This window comes from Chelonoidis abingdonii, chromosome 13, assembly GCF_003597395.2.
Source record: "Chelonoidis abingdonii isolate Lonesome George chromosome 13, CheloAbing_2.0, whole genome shotgun sequence".
NCBI classification, from domain to species: Eukaryota; Metazoa; Chordata; order Testudines; family Testudinidae; genus Chelonoidis; species Chelonoidis abingdonii.
This window is the reverse complement of record NC_133781.1, coordinates 32,267,273-32,290,796: the sequence shown is the minus strand read 5'-3', so window position 1 is coordinate 32,290,796 and position 23,524 is coordinate 32,267,273. Positions and strand designations below refer to the sequence as shown.

The following is a 23,524-nucleotide window of genomic DNA, read 5'->3' as shown; positions in this document are numbered from 1 at the left end:
GACCCGGCAGCGCGGGGCTCTTGTGGGGGCGGGGCGGCCCCGGTACCGGAGCAGGAGGAGGGCGGCGGCCCGGAGCCCCTTCAGGCAGGGCCCCCCTACGGGGCGGGCGGCGGGCAGCATGGCGGCGCCGGCTCGGAGCACAATGGGTCCCGGCAGCAGGAAGGAGACGCCCGGCCTCGGAGGCGGGCGGCAGGCAAAGGACGCGGAGGCGGCGCTCTGCCCCCCCAGTCTCTATGGTCGCCGGGGCGCTCTAGCTCTGCCCAGGCCATGTCACTGGCAAAGGGTGACAGTCTAGCCTCCACCTCCCACGTCTCTATGGCTGAGGCAAGTCGCCCTCCAGCGGGCGCTAAATCCCCCGAGCAATGACTACACACTACCCAGCATGCACCGCTTCCGCAACAAGAGCAACTTTATCGGCAGCGGCCGCCAGGGCGGGGCCTGTGCGAGGGGCGTGGCCAGGACGCCTGGGTTCCATGCCCGGCTCTGAGCCTGGATCTGTGGGGAAGGAGGCCCAGCCAGGCGTGGCACTGCAGGCCCTGCGCCCAGGGACACATGCTGCCTTGGGCCTGGCTGGGGCCAAAGAGACACGCTGAAGCCCTGCACCGTGGGGGGGCTGGGGCCTGGACACCCTGCTGGCCTCCCGTGGCTGGAGAAACTACACAGGCCTTTCCCTCATTGCCGCCCCGCCTAAGCAGCTGCTCTCCCGGGTCAAGCATCACTCAGTAACCTCCTTTGCCGTAATAAATCTGGGCAGAGGCAGCCTCGTCAGACATGAGGCAGGAGCAGAAATCCAGGCAGCACCATTCTAGTGGAAGCCTCGGGACCTGTGGTCAGTGGCAGAAGATGCTGGTGTCTCCCATGGCAGAGAGGAATAAGGAGCTGATCCTGGAGGTACTAGCTGACTACGTGGATAATACAAGCCAAGCCTTTGGGCTGGAGCTGGCCTCTGGGACTGGGCAACATGTGGTACATTTTGCCCAAGCCCTGCCTAATGTCACCTGGCAGCCTTCAGAAGTCAGCCCATCTGCCCATGAGAGGTACGTCTTATGTCTGGCCCTTCCACGAGCCCTGGGCAGAGGCAGGGACAGTACCCCACAGCATGGAAGCTGCTCATGTCCCCATCCTGGCTGCTGACAGGCTGCCAGGGCTGGTGCTTCCATTTAGGTGACCTAGGCAATCACCTAGGGCGCCAGGATTATTGGGGGGCAGCATTTTGCAGGGGGGAGGGGTGGCGGCAGACGGCTCCGGTGGACCAGCAGACTCTCCGCAGGCACACCTGCGGCAGGTCCACCGGAGTCGCGGGACCAGCGGACCCTCCGCAGGAACGCATGCGGCAGGTCCACCAGAGCCACGGGAGCAGCGGACAGGGCGGCGAAATGGCCATGCGTCTAGGGTGCCAAAAACACTGGCGCCGGTCCTGCAGGCTGCTGCTTCCTACAAGTATTTCACTCCCATGGTGGTGGGGTTGCCTACAGCTCCAATCACAGACATGGTGGGGAGTCTGTAATGAGGTGCACAAAGTGCCCTGACCTGCTGTTCCCACAGCATTGCCAGCTCCTTTCCCCAGCCCACAGGAGGGGTAGGCCCCAGCTCTCAAACACTGCCACTTCAGTCAGTGACAACAGGGTCTGTCGGTGTTCAGCAGGGGATTGTGCTCACTTCGCCTTTGGAAATTGCACAAACCCTGCTAAATCCTTCTAGGCTGTTCAGGCTTAGGCTAATCAGAACATGTAACACCTGCATCGGGGAGGGGGAGGGGAACATGCCATCTTGCAGTGACTCCCACCCCCATGGGCTTGTAACAGCTTTCATTGGGGTGACACTTATAGTGGCCCCAGCATATGACAAATTCCAAGGGCAAGGAATGTAGAGCTGGGGGGTTAGGTTGCATGGCCCACCTCACTTGCAATTCTTCTGCAGCCGTATCCCTCCTCTTGCACTCCCTTGGAGGCAGCTGCCATGCTGGGTACTTCTTGGTCCAGGCATCAGTGCTTACAGCAAAACAGGGAGGGAGATACTGTTTGCCCATGGTCTGGGTGAGAGCAGCCAGATACATCCCCTACAAGGCCTCGCTTCCTGCCCCCTTGTGGCTTTTAATGGAGGGGGAAGGGTCTAGCTGAATACACCTCTTCCCCCCCCACCTCGCCCCCGAATCAGCAAGACAACCACTGTCTGCACTGCAGGGTGATGCTGGCAGTACTTTGGCCCTGGCAGTTGCTAAATGGATCCGAGCCTGGCACCTCAGGGCAGCTCCTGCAGCATCCTCCATTCTGAGCAGGCAGCGGCAGCTGCTGTCTGGGTGCAGTGCAGCACCACCAGACAGACACCAGCAGCCTCTCCCAGTTTACCTGTCTCTCTTCCTCCAGCATCTCTGCCTACATCAGAGCCACCAAGGTGCAGAACGTGAAGACACCGCTGGCCATTGATGTTTCTCAGCCCTGGGACCAGTGGGCAGGCTTGAGCGAGGGCTGCTGCAATGTCATCGTCATCATCAATCTGCTGCACTTCCTTGCCCAAGGCCTGGAGGTGTACATGTGTGGACAAACTAAGCCCTGCAGGGAACATAGGGGCACCACAGCAAGCAACCCTTTGTAGGAAAGACATCCTTCCTCCCACTGGTGGAAGGAGCCTGTGGCCCTTTCAGCCTGCACCCCGCACCATCCCAAGGGATTATTGCTTGGGAGGAGCAGTACTGGCACCTTGTCCTGCTCCTACTCGGATATGGGGCAGGCCCCGGCCTGGGCTCAGCCCCCCAGTGCCCACCTGGATGACATCCTGCCTATGCATTGCAGGGACTATTCCAGGGCATGGGCCAGCTGCTGAAGCCTGGGGGAGTGTGCCTGATCTATGGGGTAGGTATGCAGAATAGAATCCCAGCCAGCAACCTCTGCTGCACACGCACACACACACCCCCAGCAGCAGGAGAGTATTATGTCTTTCCAGGAATCTGAAGCCCAAGGCCCCTTTGTGAACCACCAGAGAGATCTTGGGACCCCTGTATGGTCTCCAGGAGCCTGTGTTTCCCCTCCCCTGAGAGGACAGGCTGTGCAATCTGCTGAACAGCGTATAGGGATCCGGGTCCCCAGAACTCCGCGCAGCGAGGGGGCAGGCATCGGCTGCTATTGTCCTAGCTCACACTGTATTACATCTTACCCCTTCTGTGGCCCTGCCATGTCCAGACCCCATAGGAGACGCTTGAAATCAAATAAAGCCTAGGAGTTAAACATCCATCAGCTGCTGCCCCCACCTCCTCAGGGCACGGAAGGGAGGACTGGGGAAGGGCAAGGAGCAACTCTGACTGCACTTTGCGCCTGCAGCCCTTTGCCATCAATGGGATCATCAGCCCTGAATGCAACATCCAGAGCTGGAGGAAAAGCTCCAGGAGAGGTGAGGTGTGGCCCAGGAGCTGAATTCTTCCCAGGGGCTCCAGCAATTCTGCGTTGTGGTAGTCAGGGGCTGGCCTGCCTCGTGAAAGCCTTGAAGGGGTCAAATCTGCATCCAGCCCACAGGCCATAGGCTTTAGCCTGGACACATCACGTCCTGTTCCCAGGTGCAACTGTCTCCCCCACCTAGGAGAGCACAAGCCACCTGTGGCAGCTTCCCCAGGATGGGCTCCTACTTACAGGCACAGGCTGCGTTCTGCAGGAGGCTCTTCCCCAGGCAGCATACCCATTTATATCCCAGGGCTGGCTGGAACTCATCACGTGGCTGCAGCTGGGGATGAGGCCAGCCCCACCCCTTGGAAAGTCCAGGGCAGCCATATCCACCCCAGAGACCGGCATGCTGCTCTGTGCCTCTCCAGCCTTCTCTTGTTTTTTTGACTGGCAGGAATCCAGGCTGGGGGCTGTGGAGGAGCTGCGGCAGCTGGCCACCCCCAACGCGCTGCGCCTCGAGCATATGGTAAGGTTCAGTGTGGTGTGGGAAACAGGTTTCAAGGCTTGGGGCTAAGCTGCAGGGAGCTGCTGAATTGAATTGTACTTCCTATGAAAATGGGGGACTGGCAGCATGAGCAGGCAGTGGCAAACTTTCTCCAGCCCCAGTGCTGCAGCTGGCCCCAGGCCCAGCCCGCTGCACTTCGGCCCCCCTCCACACACAGAGCTCTACTCCAGCCCTGCAGCTCATGCCTGGAGGCCTTGCTTGCTTCTCGAAAGCCCTTCAGAAGCCTGGTTGTTCTGCACCTTAATGCCAGTTTTCCTGAGTGCCTGCTGGAAATGCCAGAATACACCGACTGCCTGATTTTTCAGAGAAGGGAGCTGGAGATGGCATAGGCCCAGCGGGGCTGCAGGATGTTTGAGCATGGCTGCCTGAAGCCATTGGGATAGGGACACCCAAGAATAAATTGCTTTTAAATTAATCTGTCTCTGCCATGGGCTGAGGGTAGCTGCTCCCTGGGGCCTGCACTGAGGCCAGCAGCCTAGGAGTAGAGAGCAGTGCATCCAAGCCCCTGCAGACCGAGAGGCCCAGGCTGGGATCCTCCTCTTCAGGCTGACCCTGTCTGCTCTTATGCACATATGGGGGCAGGAGGAGTGGCCCTGCTGCCCTATCCAAAGCCAGTGAACCTCGCTCTGCCAAGCCTTTGCTTGGCACCGAAGGCATCACCACTGGAGCATGTTACAGCCCTGCTTCACTGCCTGCCAAGTAGCCTTCCACCAAACCCCTCTGCAGTGGCCCTGCTCTTACAGGAACAGCAGCACCAGGCCCAGAGCAACAGCTCTTTAAATACATTTTATTGTCACTGTTTCCATTCTGGCTACTCCACCACTACATATGAGAGATGAGTTTTCAAAAAGCAGGGAGGGCCAGGCTCCCAAGGAGGGGGTGGAGGACATGGGCATAGGGCATGTGGAAGGGCCTGAGCTCCCAGGAACATGGAATGCAAGCACAGGGCCAGGCCTCCATGGCAGGGCAGGGGATCAGGGTGGAGGGTGCAAGTTGTGGTGAGGGGCTGAGGCTTCTGCTGGGGCAGAGGAGGAGCCAGCCATAGTGCACACTGTGCAGAGAGGGATAGTGGCAGAAGCCGAGCTTTGTGCACAGGGGCAGTTCTGCATCAGATCTCATTGCCCCCTTTGTTCTAGGGTCAGGGCAGCAGCAAGTACTTGGGGCATGATTAAGTCTCTCGCCTGCTGCAGAGCAGGGAAGGGAGGCCCTGGCCTGTGGCGTTATTGCTCACTCTCCTGGAGCTCTTCTCAGGCCTGGCTCCCAGTCACCATCCTGCCCACAGAGCCCTGGGGGGAAGCCCAGCAGCCAGGCTGCAGCCTCTGCCTTGCAGAAGTCTCTTCCTGAAGGGCCAAGCGCCCATTCATTCTCCCTGTTGGGGCGGGGACGGGTTTCACTTCCAGCAACCATGGTCCGTTTCAGCCAGGCGGGGACAGTGCAGGGAAAAAGCCACAGGGAGCCAGAGCAGCAGGGAGGCCCCTGCCAGGCCAGGAGGATGCATGCCAGCTGGTGGAGCCCCAGGGTCCCACCCTCCCCTTGAGTAGGGCCATTCCACAGGAAGGGGGCAGGGAAGAGACAGAAATGGCTAGTTAAGTACATAAGTGATTCCTGCAGACAATAGTGTTACACTGGGCAGCCCCCCTCGCCAAGATCAGTCAAATGAGATGAGCTGGGCCTCGCCACTGCCCTGGGCCTGCTGTACCTGCGACGGGGCCTGCTGAGGCGGCTGCTGCTGCTGGGGGGGCCCTCCAGGGGGCGGCATCTGGAACAGATAAACCCTTTGTTAAGATGCAGTTTTCACTTGGCACCCTCCTCGCCCACACCTTACCCTGAGGTGGTGGTACAGGGCCCCAGGTGGTCACTTGCACCCATGCCCAGCCCCCAGGTGAATACACCTGGATCTGGAGGTCTCAGTGCCCTGCAAAGGGAAGGCAGGGCCACAGCCAAGGCTCCTGGTGATAACGGGGGTGGGGGTATCAGGGCAGTTTGCAGCTGACTGCCTGGGGAGGGAGCTGAAGTGAGGGTGACAGGGAGATGCCGGGTTCACGCAGACTCACCTGCTGATACATGGGTTGCTGTCCCGAGAGGTAAGTCTGCTGGGGTGGCAGGCTGCTCACAGCCGGCTCCTGCCCAGGAAGGGTCGACATAAGGCCCTAGAGTAGGGGCAGGGGAGAGCAATCAGAGTGGCCACCAGACCTCTGCCCCTTCCTGAGGGGGCAAAGACCCCCAAGCTCCCAGCCAGGCCCAGTGGGCCCATGCTACCAGGGACCTGGGGCTCAAACAGCAGCAGTGAAGGGGCAGGGTATGTCTCCTACATGGGTCAAGGGGATACAGAAAATCCAGCCCTATCGCCCTTCCCCCACAAGTGCCAGCCAAGGCCTCATTTACCCTTGCTCCCTGGCTGGTAAGCAGCCTCCACAGCAACCAACACCCACCCCCAAGCCAGGCTGCAAGAGGGCACTGAGCCTTTCACCCTTGGTGGGTGCTCACCTGCATGTTGTAGGGCTGGTAGCCCATGGAGACAGCCTGGCTCCCTATGTAGCCCATGGTGCCAGACTGGGGGGCCTGCGAGATGGCAGGGATGCTCTGAGACTGGGACGCAGCGTTCTACAGGGAAGAGCACAGGGTGAGCGTGGGGCACTCCAGGCAGCAAACCTCCAGCACCCTCAGGGTCCAGGGAGCACCCATCCCACAGGGGACACCAGGGGAGACCCAGGCAATCTGGGACTGATCCCCACCCCCATTGTGCGGCAGGGGATCCCGAGAGCCTGGGAGGGGACAGCCTGTGCCACCCACTGCAGAGTCCTCTGTTCCAGATTTACGGCGAGTACGGCATACTGCGGGCAAGGGGGACCCAGCGCTCTGCTCACTTGCCTGGTAGCCCTGCGTCGGAGTCGGTTGATACGAGGAGTAGGCTGGGTTGGTGGTGGGAACCACCTGCCCTTGCGGCGCTGCCTGCCCACCTCCTGCTCCTGCCTGGTACACGTAGGCATTCACCATGTTGGGATCTGGAGCAGAGAAGGCACAGTGAGGTGACTGCTGCTGCATTCCAGTCCTGCCTACCTCTGCTTCGCCCAGGCTCTCACCTGCCCCTGCAACAGGCATCGGTGCGTAGGGGCCAGTGCTGCCTGGAGCTGGCTGGTTCATGTACACACTGTGCATGGGAGAGCCCTCCACAGAGCCTGCGGGGCTGAAGGTGCCTGGGAAGCTGGTGGGACCGGATGGCTGGTAGATCACCCCGCCTGCTGCTGGCATGGCCTGGAGCTGCAAAAAGAAGAGAGCATGAAGGGGAGAGTTCTGGGGAGAGTGCTCATGGGAGGGCTCCCTGGCATGGCTGCTGTACCTGGGCATAGGGCAGAGAGAAAGCTGGCATCTGGGCTCTCATCTGGATGGTCTGCTTTTGCTGCTCCAGGCGCATCTGCCTCTCCTTTTCCTGCTCCTGCAGCCGCTGGATGGCCAACTGCCGCTGCATCTCCAGGTACTCCTGCAGGGAGCGGCACCACCACACACCTTAGGAGCCTGGCCATGCAGCTCATACACCAAGGCCAACCCCAGAGACTCCATCCACTCCACAGAACAGTGCTGCCTCCAGCCACCCAACAGCTGCCCAACCCAGGGCACAAACTGGAACAGCTGCCATGGCCACCAGCAAGCCCTGGGAATGGCCATGGCACAACACCTGCCCTCCATGAGGCACCTGGAAAAGGCTTCCCTGCCTCACCTGCTTCTTCTGTCTCATGATCTCCAACTTCTGTGCCAGCTGGATTTGGCGCTGGCGCTCTGCCTCCTCAGCTGCCCGGCGCAGCTTCTCGCGGTGCTCATCCCGCAGAGCATTCAGGGCCCCGCGGGCATCCCGGATCTGTGCCAGCTTATCCTGCAGGCCCTCGTAGTACACTGGGGAGAGAAACGCAGCATCAGGCTCCTGTAGGGCAAGGCAGCATCCAGGCTTGCTATCTGCTGAGCTCACCCAGCCCTAAGCACTAGCTGCCTCCAGATAGAGCAAGTGGCCCCCAGCCAGACCTGAGACGGGGTATGCTCCTCCACAGAGACCCCCCGCCATCCCAGGCACTCTCCACACAGTCTCAGAGAGCTGCTCACAAGCCATTGGCAGGGAGCAGTCATGTCCTACCCCAGGGAATGGAGCAGAAGCCACCTACACCTGCGCTCGTCCAGCTGGTTGAGCAGCTCCAGCAGCTGGGGATGCATGTTGTTGATGGACTGGAAGAGGGAGAGCACTGCTGAGTCATTGGTGATGCTGCGGCCCCGGATGTGGTTGCTCTTCATACGGTTGACGAAGGTGGTGACGGCATTCTGCAGAGCCTTCAGGAACTGCTCGTGGTTCTCCTCAGACTCCCCGTTCTGGTACTGCTGCTGGAGACACAGGGCAGCACAGTCAGCCCCTGAACCCCTCCCTCTCAGGAGTGGGGATCTACAACCCACACCTAGACCGGAGCCGGACTTGTGCTTCATGACTGGGGCAAGGCTGGTGCCAGGCAATTGCCAGGGAGCACTGATTCAAACCGATCCCGCCAGACCTCGGGCCCCTATCTTACCTCCACGACACCGAGCGGGATGGGATGAGCTTCCCCAGGCTGGGCAGCTGGCTCTGAGAGGGACAGTGGAGCAGACGGAGTGGGGCTCTTGCGAACCTCCTCCTGCTTCTTCTCCCAGTAGTTACGGTTCAGGTACCGAGCCAGCTGCCGGGAAAAGCAGAGGGAGAAGATCAGCGCCCAAGCCTGACTGGGAACCAGCCTACGCTGTGCGCCAGAAGGGCCTTGTCCTCACCTCAGGGTCGATGTCCTCAGCCAGTGGAGCAGAGGAGTTCTGGGGAAAAAGAGAGAGGAGAGAGGACGTCAGATCTTAGAGACACATGGGGACTCCGCAGCCCACTACACAACTCACTGCTATGACAGATACCCTGCCCAGACCTGTGCATATCCTGCCACCCAGTGCCAGGCAACACCAGGAGTGCAGAACTGGGAGGGACAGCAGGCACTTCTTTCTTCCTTCAACCAAGCGGTGATTCACCTCCTTTCCATGCAGCAGAAGAATAGTGCACCCAGTGTTTAGAGCAGCGTCTCCTGGGTGCCCCCAGCACAGCAGTGTTTTCAGTGCCATGCTCTCACGGCTTTAGTTCCCTCTGAACAAGGATTTACCCCGGTGACCTGGCAGAGAGATCTGGGGGTGCTGACCCAACAGGGCAGCTGTGCACTTACCACAGGGGAGGAATAGAGGGTGCTGACTGGGGGTGCAGACGAGGTGACAGGCGTGGGCTCAGCCTTCGGGTACACAGAGTAGGTTGTTTTCTGTCTCTGCAGAGGGAGGTACAAGATCAGCCCTGAGAACTGTCCAACTCAACAGCACGAGACAAGCTTGGCTTGGAGGGCGAGGCACCTCACACAGGCCAGGCCCAGCCCCTGCACATTCACTAGCCGTTGGGAGGCAGGGGCTGCTAGTGTCTGCATGGGGTCTGCACAGCTAACAACTGTCAGGCCGTGCCCCAGCTGGCATGATCAGCACCAGCCCTCACTATCCTGGTGAAAGAGAGCCTCACCCCAGACCCATGGGAGGGATTAGACCTGCAGCGCAGCACCCCCCCCCCTTGACCCACTATGCACCAGAGAAGGGCTCTATCCAGCCCAGGGCTGGGGACTGGCTGGTGCAATGCCCACAGCAGTAACCTGCCAGAGGCTTGAAGAGCATCCAGGCAGCGCTCCCTCACGCAGCCCTAGAGCTGGGTACAAACCATCCTCTCCTTCTCCTCGGCCTCCGACTGCGAGAGGGCGATGGCCAGCTGGAGCTCCTCCTCCTCCTGGAGGGCCGTCTCATCACGCTTCGGGGGCAGCTGCAGATGGAGAGGGGGGCTGCTCAGTGGGACAGCGAGCAGGAGGAGAAGGGAACTGCTGGGGCTAACCCTGCCTGCAGCCCAGTTCAGACCTCTGGCAGGCAGGACAGCCAGCCAGCCAGCCACTTACCTGAGACTGCTGAGAAAGGGGGCTGGTCAGGTACTCGGGTGGCAGCTCAGTGGTGGCAGCAGTTTTGCCCTCAGCTTTCCTACAATCAGATAGAGTTGACAGTAGAGACCAGGGCCTACAGGCAGCATTCCTGAGCCCTGCCTGGCCCCATCCTGTCCCAGCCCCAGTGAGGACCATGGCCCTACTCCACCCCAGCCCTCATCCCAGGACACAACATGCCCTCTCCCCCCATCCCCAATGAGGAGCACAGCTTCCAGCTAGCAGTCAGTGGATGGGGGCAATGGAGGCAGCAGAGCCAGTCCTTGGCGTCAGCTGTACACTCCCATCGTTGAGTGCCATCTCCTGAATCCCTCCCGTCTCCAAAGGGGCAGCTCTCCTGCCAGGCTGCCCAGCCCCTGGGGAAGCCGACTCAGAGAGGCTCCACTACACGGGGCTGAGGTAACCCTTCCTTGCTCCAGAAGGCAGGCCCCATGCCAACAAGCAGCCCCGGCCGCTCCAACCCACATGCGGTGTGCAGAACCCCCTGGAGATACTGACTTGTTGAGGTGCTCGTAGCAGGGCTCACACACCCGCACCTCCTTCTCAATGCCAAACTTGGGGATGGTGGAGTACTTGGAGGAGCACTTTCCACAGAAGATCTGCCCACAGGCCCGGCAGTGATGCTGCGAACAAAGAGAGGGATGAGGTCAGCCTTGGCAGCTGGTACTAGGGGGCACCCTCCCAATACCAGGGCTGTGCCCCTCCATGACCATTGCACAGGGTGCTTGCTGACCACCTTCCCTTAAAGCTCAGCTTCCCAGCCAAGCCCACACTGCAGGGCAAAGGAGGAGGAGACCAAGTCCCCAGCGGTGTCATGCAGGGAAGGGAACTAAAGAGGAATAAGCAGCAGCACTCACCTTGCGGGTCACGACCCCAAACTGCACTCGACAGCGGTGACACTCTTCAGCATCGACCCAGTCAGGAGCCTGCCACAGAGTACAGAAACCTGCATAAGGAAAGGACCAGGGCCCTAGCACCCAGAGCCCTGATGCTGCTCCAGAGAGCCTCTTGAGCTGCCACCCTGGAACTCCCACTGGCTAGCCCAAGCCAGGCCATTCTCTGGAGGGGGGAGACCCCTGCAGCAGGAGGCACTCTCCCCTGCAAGTCTGCTCTGTGGCCACTGGCGCAGAAGTGAGTCACAGTCAGATGCCCCTGTGCTGAGCCAGTGACGCCCTAGCATGCTGGGCAGGAGCCCTGGGCAAGCCACAGGACTAGGAGGCTGCCCTCATGTGGGATTTCTGATCTCTATGTGCTCTGGGTTGGCCCCGTGCCAAGGCAGACCCAGGGGAGAGGGGATTCAGCACTTCCTTTCCTGAACTGTGTCTCCTGCCCCAGGGCTGGCTGCACCCTGGTGAGGTGTATAGAATCCAGGCAGTTGTACCACACACGGAAGGTGCTTTGAGATTCTGGGATTTGACATTCTTTGACCACCAGTTGAAGGGTCGGACAGAAGTGACAGCAGCAGCCCCCTCTGTAATGCCAGAGCTCCTGCCCACCGCTCTGCACTGGGGAGCTCACCCTTTCTGCAGCAAACATGGCATCACTCTCCTTGAATTCTGGGAACACATGACCTGCAGGAAGAATGGAACAACATCTCACTGTAAAGACTGGAGGCAATGGGGCCTAGTGCTCAGAGCTGGGGACAGAGGCAGGGCTCCTGGGTTCTAGTCCTCACTTTGCCATTTGTGCAGGAGTTCTAAGCAATCATTTAACCTGAGCCACAGTCACCTGCCTCACAGAGGAACTGGGAGAGCGAGTGTCCGTACATGGATGAACAGATCCTAGGGCATCCCTCTGCTCCCAGGTCTGGCTCAAGTCTACTCTGAATGCAGAACACAACCCCGGCCACACACACTCAGATTAGGCAACTAGGACCCTTTGGTAAAACATATGTTCGAAGCCTGAGATCAGGGTGAGAAATGCAGCACTTCCTGCCAGGATGGGACTCCCACAGATTTGCAGCCACTCATCCCAGGCAGAATCAGGGGAGTTAATGCCCAAAATCACAGGCACTGCCTTCCAGTGCACCCAGCGCTTTGGGGAAATCCAGACACACATCCAAGTTCTCAGCTACCCAGCCCAGGAATGGAGCCATTCCCAGGAGGATGTGCTCATTCCTAGAGGAACATTCCAGCTCTGGCTTCCAGGGACTTGCTGCCAAACCACATCATTCCTAGTCGGTTGCAGGGGCAGAGTGAAGCAGCCACCTGGCAGCGGCTGCTTGGCAACAGGAACTGGATTCAAGTCACCCCAACGGGTCCATCAGGTAGCAGGGAGGCCACTGTGTATAAACCCATCTGTACAAGCCCTTCTCCCACACCTGGCTCGCACTGCTGCCTGCTCCCTGCCCTCCCATGGCTCATCCTCTGTGCTTGGCTGTCAGCGCAATGCGAGACTCACCTGCCCCTTTTTCCTCACAGAGTTCTTACCTTCCACCTTCAAGATCTGGTAGGTGTCCTGCACCACCTTATACTTGGGCTCATTGCGGAAGGCGTGAGCCCAGGCCTGGATCAGGTACAGGATCTTATTGCGAACGTTCACTTCCACTTGTCTCTGCACAGAGGGGAAAGCATCTGAGCCCAGCACAGGCTGTTGCTGGGGCTCTTTGTCCCAGCATCCCCCAGCTCACAGACACTAACTCCAGTTCACAACCCCACCCTGTCAGGAACACTCCAAACATACCCCAGGCAACAGGAGGAATTCCTGACCTTCAGCAAGCAGGAGGCTCTGCAACTCAGGAAGCTCCAAGCAGCTCCGCACTGCCTGTTTCAGTCTGAACCAGCCTCCAAGAGGGGCCCTGCCATCAGCTGATCATCACCAAATCACATGACTGGCTGCTTGGCGGGGGGGGGNATTGCTCTAAAACAGTGGTTCCCAAACTGGGGTTCGTGAATCCCTGGGAGTTTGCAAAATGTTACAGGGGCTTGGGGGGGGGGGGGAATTCCCTAAAAGTGAATAGAATTATATTCAGAGTTCGCTCAACAACAATGCCCAAAAGAACCTCTCAAGAGTGAGCACCAGCTGAGACTACACCCTTTACCTGGGGCTGTATTTCCTCCATGGAGGGCTAAACTGTGCTGTTTGGTAGGGGGGGGGGGGGGGGGGGGGGGGGAATTCCCTCAACAAGCAGAGAAGTAGATTCCAAGCACTCTCAAGCTTCACATTCAATTGTGGGACAGCTCAGTACAGGTTTGTAGAGACATCTGCAGTTCCGAACTCAGACAGACCTGAGAGGAGCCTGCACCACAATGAAAGTGATGACAGAACCCCCAAGCCAAGGGGCCACCCAAGTTACTTCAGCAGCCGTCAGGGATTCAGAAGAGTGAAAGTCCCTAAAGTAATGCACAAGAATGCACCTCGGGCATTTAGGAAGCTCTGAGCACAGCTCACATAAGAACCTGAGCAGAATCAGAGACTGTTGATCTGATTCTATATTTGGGAAGCTCAATACCTACCTGAACACCCCTATGAGCAGTCCATGAGCCTGCGTTCAGTATGGTGTCAGTCACTAGAGAGGCAGTGACTGAGACATAACAGATGCTTTGCATTAGCAACCCACGGAGCCCAGGGTACACGAGTGCTTGGCCAGACAGAAAGCACCCTTGAGGAGAGGCTGCCCCAGGGCTCAAATGGACCGACTCAAAGCCCCTCATTTGCACAGGTCTGGGGAACCCCAAGCGTATAAGCACAAGCGCCCTGCCCCTAGCATAGACAGTGTGCTCAAGCCGCACTGAACTCTACGGTACCAGGGCTGCCAGAAAACCAGCCTCCGCCACCTACCTTAGTGGCTGCCACTGTAATCAAGAGAAGTCAGGCTCAAGGCAGCAGTTACTATGTCAGACCAGATCTAGCTGAACTAGGCCAGAGTCTTCCTAGGAAGAGGACAGTAGGAGAAGAGACCCCTTGACAGAATTAGCAATGCTCATACAGGAGCTGCTAGACATGGCCAGTCACCTGCCTCGGCTAGCAGCCAGTGGTAGATGCCACAGAGGAAGGAGTAAAATCCCTTTACTGAACTCAGCTGTGTACTCCTGTCCCACTGTGTGCCTTGGAGATGGGGCAGGAGAATGTCTTGTCTCCACCCCAGCTGAAGAGGCGTTTGTGCCCCAGAATACGAGAATCAAGAGCCCATGTAAGCATCATACCACCGGTGTCACTGAACATGCTCTCATTCATACTAGCACCTAAGCTTAGTTCTGACTCTTGCTCGGCTACTGGCTTGACATCAACATCCTACAGCAACTCACCCAATAGATTAGTCACACACTCAGAGTAAAGGGATTTCTTGATCCGTTTTAAACTTTCCATCTCATCTTGGGTTATGGGAAGAGAGCTCACATCCCCCTCCAGCACCTCTTCCTACCAGCCCCCCAAGCTTGTGCGTCCACCCCCACAGACGGGTATTTTCACTCACCTTCGCTGGCTCTGACTAAACCAAGCCCAATACCAAGGTGAGGACTTGCCATCAAATGGCCCCCAAAGAGCAGTGTAGTATGTGCTGCAATGTTAGCCATCATTCCTTCCACAGCCTGACAGCAGCTTTGCTCTCAGGACACTCCCTCCCCAGCAGCTGGTTCCTGGAGCTGCCCATGATGCTTCATGAGAAATTCCAAGTAACACAGACCCTGTGGTTCACCTGAGCAGTTCAGCTCGCTCCTTCTGACATGGATTTCTACACAGGGGCTCCCCACTCTGCTTCTCCCATGTCCTCCTGCTGCCCCATTTCCAAATCCCCAAGGGCCTCTGTGTTAACAGTGACCTAGAAAGATGCTGCATTTACAGTTTCAGGGCCTCCACCTTTCTCCCCCAACCTCATCCAGAGGGAAACAAATGAGCAAGGTGCTTCTACCTTGAATAGTTCCTTCAGCTCCTCCATAGTCTGTTTATTGGCCACCTCATCATGGACTGTCTGGCCACAATTCTTGACCACAGACTCCATGACCTGCAAGGAAAAATAACTAGATTAGATTAATACCCACAGCCCCCCACAGAGCCCAGGACCAGCAGGATGAGAGCAGAGTTGCAGCGTGGACTGTGCCTGGCTGCAGGGCACTGTAACCCGCACACAAGCCAAGGGGCACCACCTAACCCAGAGCACTTTGTGCCAACTTCAGTCAGAGACACATCTGCTACTTCCAAAAGCCCAGCAGCATCTTGAACTGGGGGTCTTGACTTTTTGGTAATAGTAGGGTCACACTTTAATGTAGAGAAACACCCCCTAAACTTACTGGTGGCCTTTGCCTCCCGGCCATTTAGGATCCCACAATGTCCCAATTGCAATTAAAGCAACCACCTGCTTGGTAGAGCAACAGCATGACAGGATTTCATGTCTCTTTTTAGAGGTTTAATTCAGTATGGCAGCTGGAAATAAAGAAACAAGGTCAGCAGATGACAGGCCATGGGTTGAGGCCCTCCAAGCTACAGCATGAGAGGAGGGTGAGCTCTGCACAGAGGTCAGCTGCACTCCTGGGGGGGGCAGTCTGCATAGACTTCATTCCTGGGCTACATGTTACCAGAGGCCTGGAGAGACTTCACTTTGCTGGGTTGGCTTCAGGTTACCTCTAGTGCATAGAGAGCCACATGGGGGTTCTTGTCATTGACTTTCTTCTTGATAGCACTGACGGCGTATTTAGCTCTGGAAAAAGAGAGAGCGCATACACATTTTTCAGGCAGATGAGAACCTGCAGGAATAGTCCACTAACCCCATCCTTGCAATGGGAAAGAACACAATTTATGGCATGGGCAATTCCAGAGGCCAAGCAGAAAAAGAGAAGAACAGTGATGTTCAAGGCCCATTTTCTCTCAGGATCCCAGGCAGAACATGAGCTCCAGCTTCCCCAGTCAGAAACATTATCTCAAGATGCTGAATTGCATTGTCACCTGTCCCACATAAAGTAACAGCCTGGGTGGGCTGACCTAGAGTGCCTAGACCTATGTTCTTAGCCTTCATGCAGTGAGCAGGGCAGAAAAGGATGTCAATGCTTAGAGCATATCAGGAAGCGATATGGCACTTACTGAGTGTCTCCCTGACGAATCATATCACAGATCTGCAGGATGGATTCCCAGTCTGTCTCCAGCAGAAGCTGACTGGTAGCTTTATCTGCAAGGAATTGAAATATCCATTAGCTAGTTTGGAACTGGCCTGCCTCTGTTTCACCCTCTCAGTTATATTCACATAGGAGATCTCACTCGGATTAGTGACTCCCTGTCAGTCATTCAGACCCTGAGACACTCAGTAATTGCACAGATTCTTCACAATCCCTGGTATTTTTGTGCTGCTAATCAGAACTGCTTGGTTCCTCCCAAGTTACTTGAGGTTTCAAGGTGCCTCTGGTTTCAAAACCCATACAGCAAAACAAAAGTTGTTCTTACACATCCACTCACTGTGAGTAAGTACAGGGTTTTTATGGTGCTCCCTCACCAAAATTGACCTGCTCCTCTGAAAATGTAAGGACTCAATTCCCAAACTTGTTACACTTCAATCTGCAGTAAGTTTTTAGGAACAAGTTATGACCCCCTCCAGCTAGGCCTATGACGCTGCAGAAAGAGGTTCCTAGGTACTGCTAGTATAACTCAGGATTTATATTTCTGTACCTATCTAGGTTTCTATGTGGCAGTCTTACCATCCTGTCACTGCAGCTGTCCAAGCTGATGTCCATAACCCACTAACAAACTCCCACCCCACTCTCAATCTTTCAATCATAGTGGTTATTTTCAGGTTTGTCAAAGGAATGATTTAGACACCACACCAAGCCTCTGTTTATCCCACAACAGCTACACTGGTTTTTCTAGTTAATATTTTATGCTTCCTGAGTGTATCTCACTCCCTGACACAGTTGTGAACCTCCCACTCTGCTACCAGACTATTAGTCACATAACAGAACCTGATCTTTAACAAGGTGGGTTTTCCAAGGTAAGGGAAAAGCACCTGGTCTAAAAGGGAGAACAAAGGGGACAGAAACCAGAGGTCTCATTCTCCCATGAGCATCAGGAGCCACCTCCCAGCACTGTATTGGAATAACCATATACCTGCTCACAGGTAGTGTGGGAGTCAGGTGTCAGGCTTGGTTGTGGGGCAGCATGGTGAGATATACAAACGCGGCCCACACTGATGCATTGGCTGGAGACATCTGTTATGAAGAGCAGTGAAATAATTGATGTTGATCTTTAAATCACTGTCATGGGGCTTCAAGTGAAAAAGTGATTCCATAAGAATGGCCGTACTGGGTCAGACCAAAGGTCCATGCAGCTCAGTATCTGTCTACCGACAGTGGCCAATGCCAGGGGTCCCAGAGGGAGTGAACCTAACAGGAAATGATCAAGTGATCTCTCTCCTGCCATCTGTCACCACCTTCTGACAAACAGAGGCTAGGGACACCATTCCTTATCCATCCTGGCTAATAGCCATTAATGGACTTAACCTCCATGAATTTATCCAGTTCTCTTTTGAACCCTGTTATAGTCCTAGCCTTCACAGCCTCCTCAGGCAAGGAGTTCCACAAGTTGACTGTGCGCTGTGTGAAGAACTTTCTTTTATTTGTTTTAAACCTGCTGCCCATTAATTTCATTTGGCGGCCCCTAGTTCTTATATTATGGGAACAAGTAAATAACTTTTCCTTATCCACTTTCTCCACATCACTCATGTTTTTATACACCTCTATCGTATCCCCCCCTTAGTCTCCTCTTTTCCTAGCTGAAAAGTCGTAGCCTCTTTAATCTCTTCTCCTATGGGTCCCGTTCCAAACCCCTAATCATTTTAGTTGCCCTTCTCTGAACCTTTTCTAATGCCAGTATATCTTTTTTGAGATGAAGAGATCATATGCAGTATTCAAAATGTAGGCATAACATGGATTTATATACGGGCAATAAGATAGTCTCTGTCTTATTCTCTATCCCCTTTTTAATGATTCCTAACATCCTGTTTACTTTTTTGCTTGCCACTGCACAGACGTCTTCAGAGAACTATCCACGATGATGCCAAGATCTTTTCCCTGATTAGTTGTAGCTAACTTAGCCCCCATCATATTGTATGTATAGCTGGGGTTATTTTACCCAATGTGCATTACCTTACATTTATCCACATTCAATTTCATTTGCCACTGTGTTGCCCAATCACTTAGTTTTGTGAGATCTTTTTGAAGTTCTTCACAGCCTGCTTTGGTCTTATCCCTGTGCAGAGGGCTCTCCCGAGAGCTGGAGGACGATGGGGCGAGGAGAAGCAGCTGGTACAGAGTTAACCCCGCCTTGGTCAGGCTCAGGCTAGAGAGCTTGTTTTGCGCTGTGCTCTCGGGGCAGGCACTTGGCGCCTCTCACAGGGAGAGGCCGGGCCAGGCCTCCGAGATGGGGGAGACGGGAGGGGGGTGTAATTCACCCCCAGCTAAGCCCCGCAGGGGCTCGGGTCTGCCCCTGGCCCGCCGATGGCCGGAGGCTCGGAGTGACCCAGGCCCGACTCCCTCGCGGCCCCAGCCGGACTCCGAACCCAGCCCCCCGGGCCGCAAAGACCCAGCCCCGAGCGCTGCCCTGGCTCCCGGGCCCCAGAGCCTGCGGGGGCCAATCCCCCGGGGTCAAAGGTCAAGTGCCGACTCTCGCGCACCCCGTGACCCCCAGTACCTAGGAGCCGCTCGAAGGTGCCGCCGCCTCTGCCCATGGTGCCCTCGAAACCCACCGACCCGGCTCCACTCGGCCTCAGATCGCCACAGGCCTCACTTCCGCTTCCGCCTTCCGCTAGGGGCGGGGCTTCCTCTGAACGGGTCGTGGTTGGATACCGGGAGATCAGAGAGACAGGATAACCAACCAGTGAGCGCTCACGTCCTCTGCTGCATGGGCCAATGGAAGCGGGGCAGCGCATCTCCATGGCAATGGCCTGGCGCTGAGGGCCTGGTCCCTGCTACCCCATGTACCTGCTGCTCGGGGCTTCGGGCGTGGGCAAGACCCTGCTGGTGAAGCGGCTGCAGAATATCCTGGCCCTGCCCGGGGAGACCCTGCCTCGGCCGCGGGAGTCTGGGGGCGGGGGGTGCTGGGGGGCGTGTTCCCAGGGGGTGCCCGGAGCGGGGGAGGGGGCTGGGCAGGGGGTGCCGGTGGGTGCGGAGGCAGCGTGTTCCCGGGGTGCCTGTTCCCGAGACGGGGCAGCGATGTCCAGCTCTAGTCTCTGGCCAGCACCGTGGGGTTCCTGGGGAGGTGCTGGAGCACTTGGGAGGGTGGGGCTGAGAGCCGTTGAACCAGACCGTAACCCCGTATACATGGAAACCCCCTCAAGCTGGGGTGGGGGGGGAGCGCTCCGAGCTCCAGCCCCTTGGCAAAGCAGTGTCTGGTGATGATCTTCCTTCCCCTCCTGCTCCTTAACAGCTTCCTGCACAGCTGTGCTCCAAGGATGGGTCCCGAGAGCTTGGGGAGCCTCCCCCCACGCTGCCCACGGTATGACCGGGCAGCGCTCTGGCTCGCTGGGCCTGTCTGCATTTCACAGTGTCAGGGTCTTCGGTGCTGTTTGCTGACCCAATGCAGCCCTGGCTGAGTGCTCAGTCGAGACCAGACTCCAGGACTTCTGTCCAGCACCGCTCAGCTAGTTGTACATCAACTTTATGAGGGGCCAGGCTGCTGCTCTCTGGGTGGGTGGGTCAACATGAGGCAGTGGGGCCAGGATTCTGTTGCATTTGTGTTGGTAAGGTGTTAACAGAGCCAGGGAGACTCAGCCTGGCTAGCGGCCACACAGAACAAAATGCTGTCTTGGAGGAACCTGCATACATCACTGTGTCAGAAGACATCAGCAGAAACCTTCTGATACCAGTTCAGCCAATGTTGCTCCACTTGATCAGTCCCAGGGAATCCCATCTCTGTGTGACAACCCCTTAAACCCTGAATGGTGGGTGGGGCCCCTGCAGGGGACTGCTGACTGAACTTCTGCTGGGAAGTTTCTTCCCATAGCTGCCACTCTTCTTTGATTTACTTGTAGCCTTAGTAATCCAATCCAATCCTCTTCCTTTTAGGGTTCTCCCTTATGAATAGGGCAGTGTCATTTGCAGCACTCCTACCCCCATGCCGTAGTGCTCTTTCACAGCAAAGACAGGCCCCAAAGGGTCACCTTTTTAACCAGCAGCTCAGTGATATACTAACAGGAGATGGACTCGGTTGTGAGGACCACAAATGTCTCTACAGAGACTGACTCTGGCTGGTGTTGTCATCTAACCTTGCAGGTGGGCACAAATCTAACTGACCTTCTGATCCAGAAGAAGATCACAATTCGGGAGCTGGGGGGCTGCATGGGTCCTATCTGGCCTAGTTACTATGGAGACTGCAGCTCTGTCCTGGTGAGTGCAGATCCCTTGGGTCTGGATTCTGAATGTGACCTTTTCCTGGCCCATCACCAACATCTAACCTGACATTCTGTTGGCTCAGGCTACACTGGAACTGCCTTGCACTGCATGTAGAGGGCTGACTGACCCATCATGTCTGAGTAATGATAACAACTCCCTTTGGGAGAGGGAGATACATCCCATTGTACAGCTGGGCAGGCAGAGGCACAGAGAGAGAGGAAGTGATTTTCCTAAGACCCCACAGCAAGTTAATGGCAGAATGAAATAGAACCCAGGAGTCCTGGCCATGCTCAGACCACGCTGCCTCCTGTCACTGTGTAAAGTTCTTTGCATTGTAATACTCACTTAGGGGAAATCACTGGTGTTTAGACATAATTAGGCCTGGCAGAAATAGATTTTTTTTAAATCATTTCAGCAGATATCACTGTTTATTTTTAAGCATTTTTTTCAAATTTTTATTGACTTAAATTTTCACAATTGGAGAAAATGGGGGTGGGGGGGTCAGACAATTCTCTGAGTCTCTCACATTCTCAAGCAACACTTTTCTTACTTTGCCTATCTGTAAATTTGACTTATCAATGGAAATAATTTTTTACCCATTTGTGTGTACAGTGAAATCAACATTTACTGACACTTATTGAAAAATCTAATCCTTCCACAGTAGCACAGGTCCTACTCCTCCTGCCCAAAGTCCTTGAATGAGTGGAAATGGCCATGGAGTGAGAGAACGCCTCACCTCAGGGCCAGACTCTTCACGGGCCTTCCATTTTTCATGCCTCAGCTTCTCCCTGCAACTTATCACTCAGGGCTCATGAGATCCCTCTGGATCACCTTGTGGGCTTGATTCTAATCTCTCTCACCTGTTTTACAGCAGGGTGACTCCATCATCTCAAGCTGTGCTACTCCTGAGCAACTGGGGCCCTGTGTGTTTATAGGCAGGCTGGTGGGGGGGCCACATAACCATTAAGTGTTCTGTGGAGTGAGGCTCCAAATCCAGGGAAGGGCCCCCAGGCCCTAGAACTCTACACCAGGGCCTCTCACTTACAGGGGTTCACTTCATTTCCCTTGTGTTTTAATCTCCTCCCACTCCCCATTCTGGAGCTGGTCTGTGGGGTAACCCGCATCTCCCAACCGACTGCCTTACATTTTAATTAATTCCCCACCTGGATCTTTCGCTCTGCTTCTTCCCAGTTCATGATTGATGCGGCTAACCCCACCCAGATCTCTTCATCCTGCGTCCAGCTCCTGTCACTCCTCTCCACAGAGCAGCTTGCCTCGGCATCCGTCCTGATCCTGTTCAATAAGATGTAAGGCAAGGATTCCTCCAGGCTGAAAGTGATCAGTTTCCATGGGGAAGGGCAAAGGAAGGAAATCTGGGACTCCTGGTGCAATCACTTTTTGCCTATATCATCAGCAGCAGCCAGATAAATCCTTGAGAGGGCAGGTGGGGTGGGGAGAATGCTCTACCTGTTTCAGATTATCCATTTCATCTGGTTCCGCTGAGGGCCCTCTGTCATCCTAAAGTGACCAGCTGCAGCACTAGAGGTGCTGCTTCAGTTTTCACAACCTGTCTTTGTAATTAAGTCCAAACATTCTTGCACTGAAAAATATCCCTTTAATTAACAGAACAAATCCCAAACAAGGAAAGAGCTTCCACTCAGGTCCTGGGTCCAACTCCTAGCTCCACAGTTGGAGATTCCTTGTTCACAGCACCCCTCCCCCAAGCTCTCCTCTCCAGATCTGGAGTACTGGTCTCACCAGTCCTTCTGCCCTTAACATAGAATACTACCTTAAGGCCTTCCCAGAGCTGGGCAGTACTCTCACCAGTCCCTTGGCTAACATAGCATAAAGATCTCACCCAGGTCTATTCCTCATAGCTGGGATTCGGCTCTCATCCATTTTCCCATGATTTTATTGGGAATGCTCCCCTTGTTTCTTGCCTAGAGTCTCCTTTGTCCAGGAGCCCCCTACCCCACCCCAGATCACCTTGCTGAGTTCCCTTCCTTACAGAGTTCTGGCTATTTTATTACAGTCAGGTGCACCCCTAATTGAGGACTAATCAACCACATGGGCAATCAGTTAACCCCAAGGCTGGCTGACCAGCCTTAATTGTGGGCAAATTGGTCCTAATGCTCTCTAAAAGACCAGTCACCCTGTGCAGCCCCTCACAGGGACGGCTCAACAGAAATTCCAGTTGCTCTAAGTTGGGTCACTGATGGTTTAGCACAATCTCTCTCTCTCCCTCCCTCCCCAAATGTGATTCCAGTGACCTGCCCTGCTACATGTCCCTGGTGGAGATGAAATCACTGTTCCGGATTCAAGATATCATTTCCTGTGCTAACCAGCCTATCACTGTGGTGGAGACCAGCGCCCGTGATGGCACGGGGCTGCCTGACGTGCTGCAATGGCTTCGTTCCACTCTCAAGGATCCCAGCTGAATTTGCTGTGTCTACTTTTGGTGTTTTCTTCCAGCTGATGGGGGCTGACTCTGACTCCAGGCAGCTCACACCTACTCTGTGACCAAGACTAGGATCCAGGAGCGGGAGAGGTAGCTGAGCAGCAGTCTCATCAGCCCTCCATCTAAGAATGAGAGCAGGGGGGCAGCAGCAAGACAGAGTGTGCTCCCAGCAGGTTGGTGGTAGCAATGGAGCTGCCCCAGACTTTTGGTACCTTGAATTGCAAAGTAAACTGTGCATTCAAGACTTTCTCTCATTCATTCCAGACTGTGAGTCAGCCTGCTTGCCCCCTAGGGCAGGAGGAATGTACTGCTGGGGGGCTGGGATGTGCAGAGACCACAGCCTCATGTTTACCATGACTCCCCTGTCCTTGGCAGCCTTGCTGATGGAGCGCCCCACCCCACCTTTTCCTGCTTTGACTGCTGGCCCTATGCTGCTCCTAGGCTAGGCGGTAATAGGCCTGCCCACTGGAGCCCATCTGCAGGCAGGAGCTCTGTGGAGGGGTTTGTTAATGATTCAACATTGCTATCAGTTTATTAAAGAGCAGAGTGTGCTTCGCTTCTCCCTCTGGTTTAATGCCATGTCTTTCGCCACTTTAGTCTTCTTAGCGGTATACAAAACTGTTGTTATAATGCCCCAGAAGGTGTGTGAGGGGCTTCCCAGATGCACAGGTCCCTGCCCCAAAACTTCAGGTAGGTTAGGTAAAACCAGGTGAGTTTATTTACATATAGCAAAAACAGCCAATCTGCACAGGACTCCAAGCCCATATCCAATAGACCAAACTTGTACTGTTTGCATTGCATTGGCA

At 55.7% G+C, this 23,524-nt stretch overlaps 4 protein-coding genes across 10 annotated transcripts in view; 2 read left to right on the top strand and 2 right to left on the bottom strand.

Annotated features, from left to right (window-relative positions):
- Positions 1 to 202, bottom strand: part of MRPL12 (mitochondrial ribosomal protein L12) — a 6,004-nt gene extending 5,802 nt beyond the window's left edge. Inside the window, exon 1 of the mRNA XM_032799166.2 lies at positions 47 to 202. Within this exon, the coding sequence (XP_032655057.1) occupies positions 47 to 120 (74 nt within the window). The 5' untranslated portion in view covers positions 121 to 202. The remainder of the gene's footprint in view (positions 1 to 46) is intronic.
- Positions 203 to 750: 548 nt separating this feature from the next.
- Positions 751 to 4,354, top strand: LOC116835900 (methyltransferase-like 26 B; the record flags this gene model as incomplete). The annotated part of the gene is given in 8 exon segments (XM_075071945.1): positions 751 to 1,037; positions 2,367 to 2,526; positions 2,793 to 2,852; positions 3,318 to 3,359; positions 3,362 to 3,387; positions 3,829 to 3,842; positions 3,845 to 3,922; positions 3,925 to 4,354. Coding segments are annotated over 8 exon segments (714 nt in total), but the record flags the coding sequence as incomplete, so codon positions are not given.
- A 358-nt stretch (positions 4,355 to 4,712) lies between these two features.
- HGS (hepatocyte growth factor-regulated tyrosine kinase substrate) lies at positions 4,713 to 18,677 on the bottom strand. Of its 5 annotated transcripts, XM_075071941.1 has the most exons (22): positions 18,561 to 18,658; positions 18,017 to 18,143; positions 15,966 to 16,050; positions 15,510 to 15,585; positions 14,800 to 14,892; positions 12,380 to 12,503; positions 11,469 to 11,521; positions 10,808 to 10,876; positions 10,449 to 10,573; positions 9,912 to 9,990; positions 9,683 to 9,781; positions 9,153 to 9,248; positions 8,722 to 8,760; positions 8,490 to 8,633; positions 8,094 to 8,304; positions 7,658 to 7,830; positions 7,280 to 7,420; positions 7,023 to 7,200; positions 6,811 to 6,944; positions 6,427 to 6,543; positions 5,994 to 6,089; positions 4,713 to 5,698 (listed from the first exon to the last, which is right to left on the bottom strand). In XM_075071941.1, exons 3-22 carry the CDS (start codon positions 15,986 to 15,988, stop codon positions 5,588 to 5,590), a joined length of 2,181 nt encoding a protein of 726 aa, XP_074928042.1. In that variant the 5' UTR covers positions 15,989 to 16,050; positions 18,017 to 18,143; positions 18,561 to 18,658; the 3' UTR covers positions 4,713 to 5,587. The 5 variants fall into 5 exon arrangements, with proteins under 5 accessions (XP_074928042.1, XP_032655048.1, XP_032655049.1 ...); XM_032799157.2 differs by lacking the exon at positions 18,017 to 18,143 and having other exon boundaries at positions 8,094 to 8,307; positions 18,561 to 18,677; XM_032799158.2 differs by lacking the exon at positions 18,017 to 18,143 and having other exon boundaries at positions 18,561 to 18,677.
- Positions 18,678 to 18,763: 86 nt separating this feature from the next.
- On the top strand, positions 18,764 to 23,278 carry ARL16 (ARF like GTPase 16). 3 transcript variants are annotated; one of them, XM_032799168.2, is made up of 5 exons: positions 18,764 to 18,889; positions 19,296 to 19,364; positions 20,141 to 20,254; positions 21,452 to 21,567; positions 22,527 to 23,278. In XM_032799168.2, the coding sequence occupies exons 1-5, from the start codon at positions 18,845 to 18,847 to the stop codon at positions 22,696 to 22,698; spliced, it is 516 nt and encodes a 171-aa protein (XP_032655059.1). In that variant the 5' UTR covers positions 18,764 to 18,844; the 3' UTR covers positions 22,699 to 23,278. The 3 variants fall into 3 exon arrangements, with proteins under 3 accessions (XP_032655059.1, XP_074928045.1, XP_032655060.1); XM_075071944.1 differs by having other exon boundaries at positions 18,764 to 18,906; positions 19,307 to 19,364; XM_032799169.2 differs by lacking the exon at positions 19,296 to 19,364 and having other exon boundaries at positions 18,765 to 18,889.
- Positions 23,279 to 23,524: the final 246 nt, after the last annotated feature.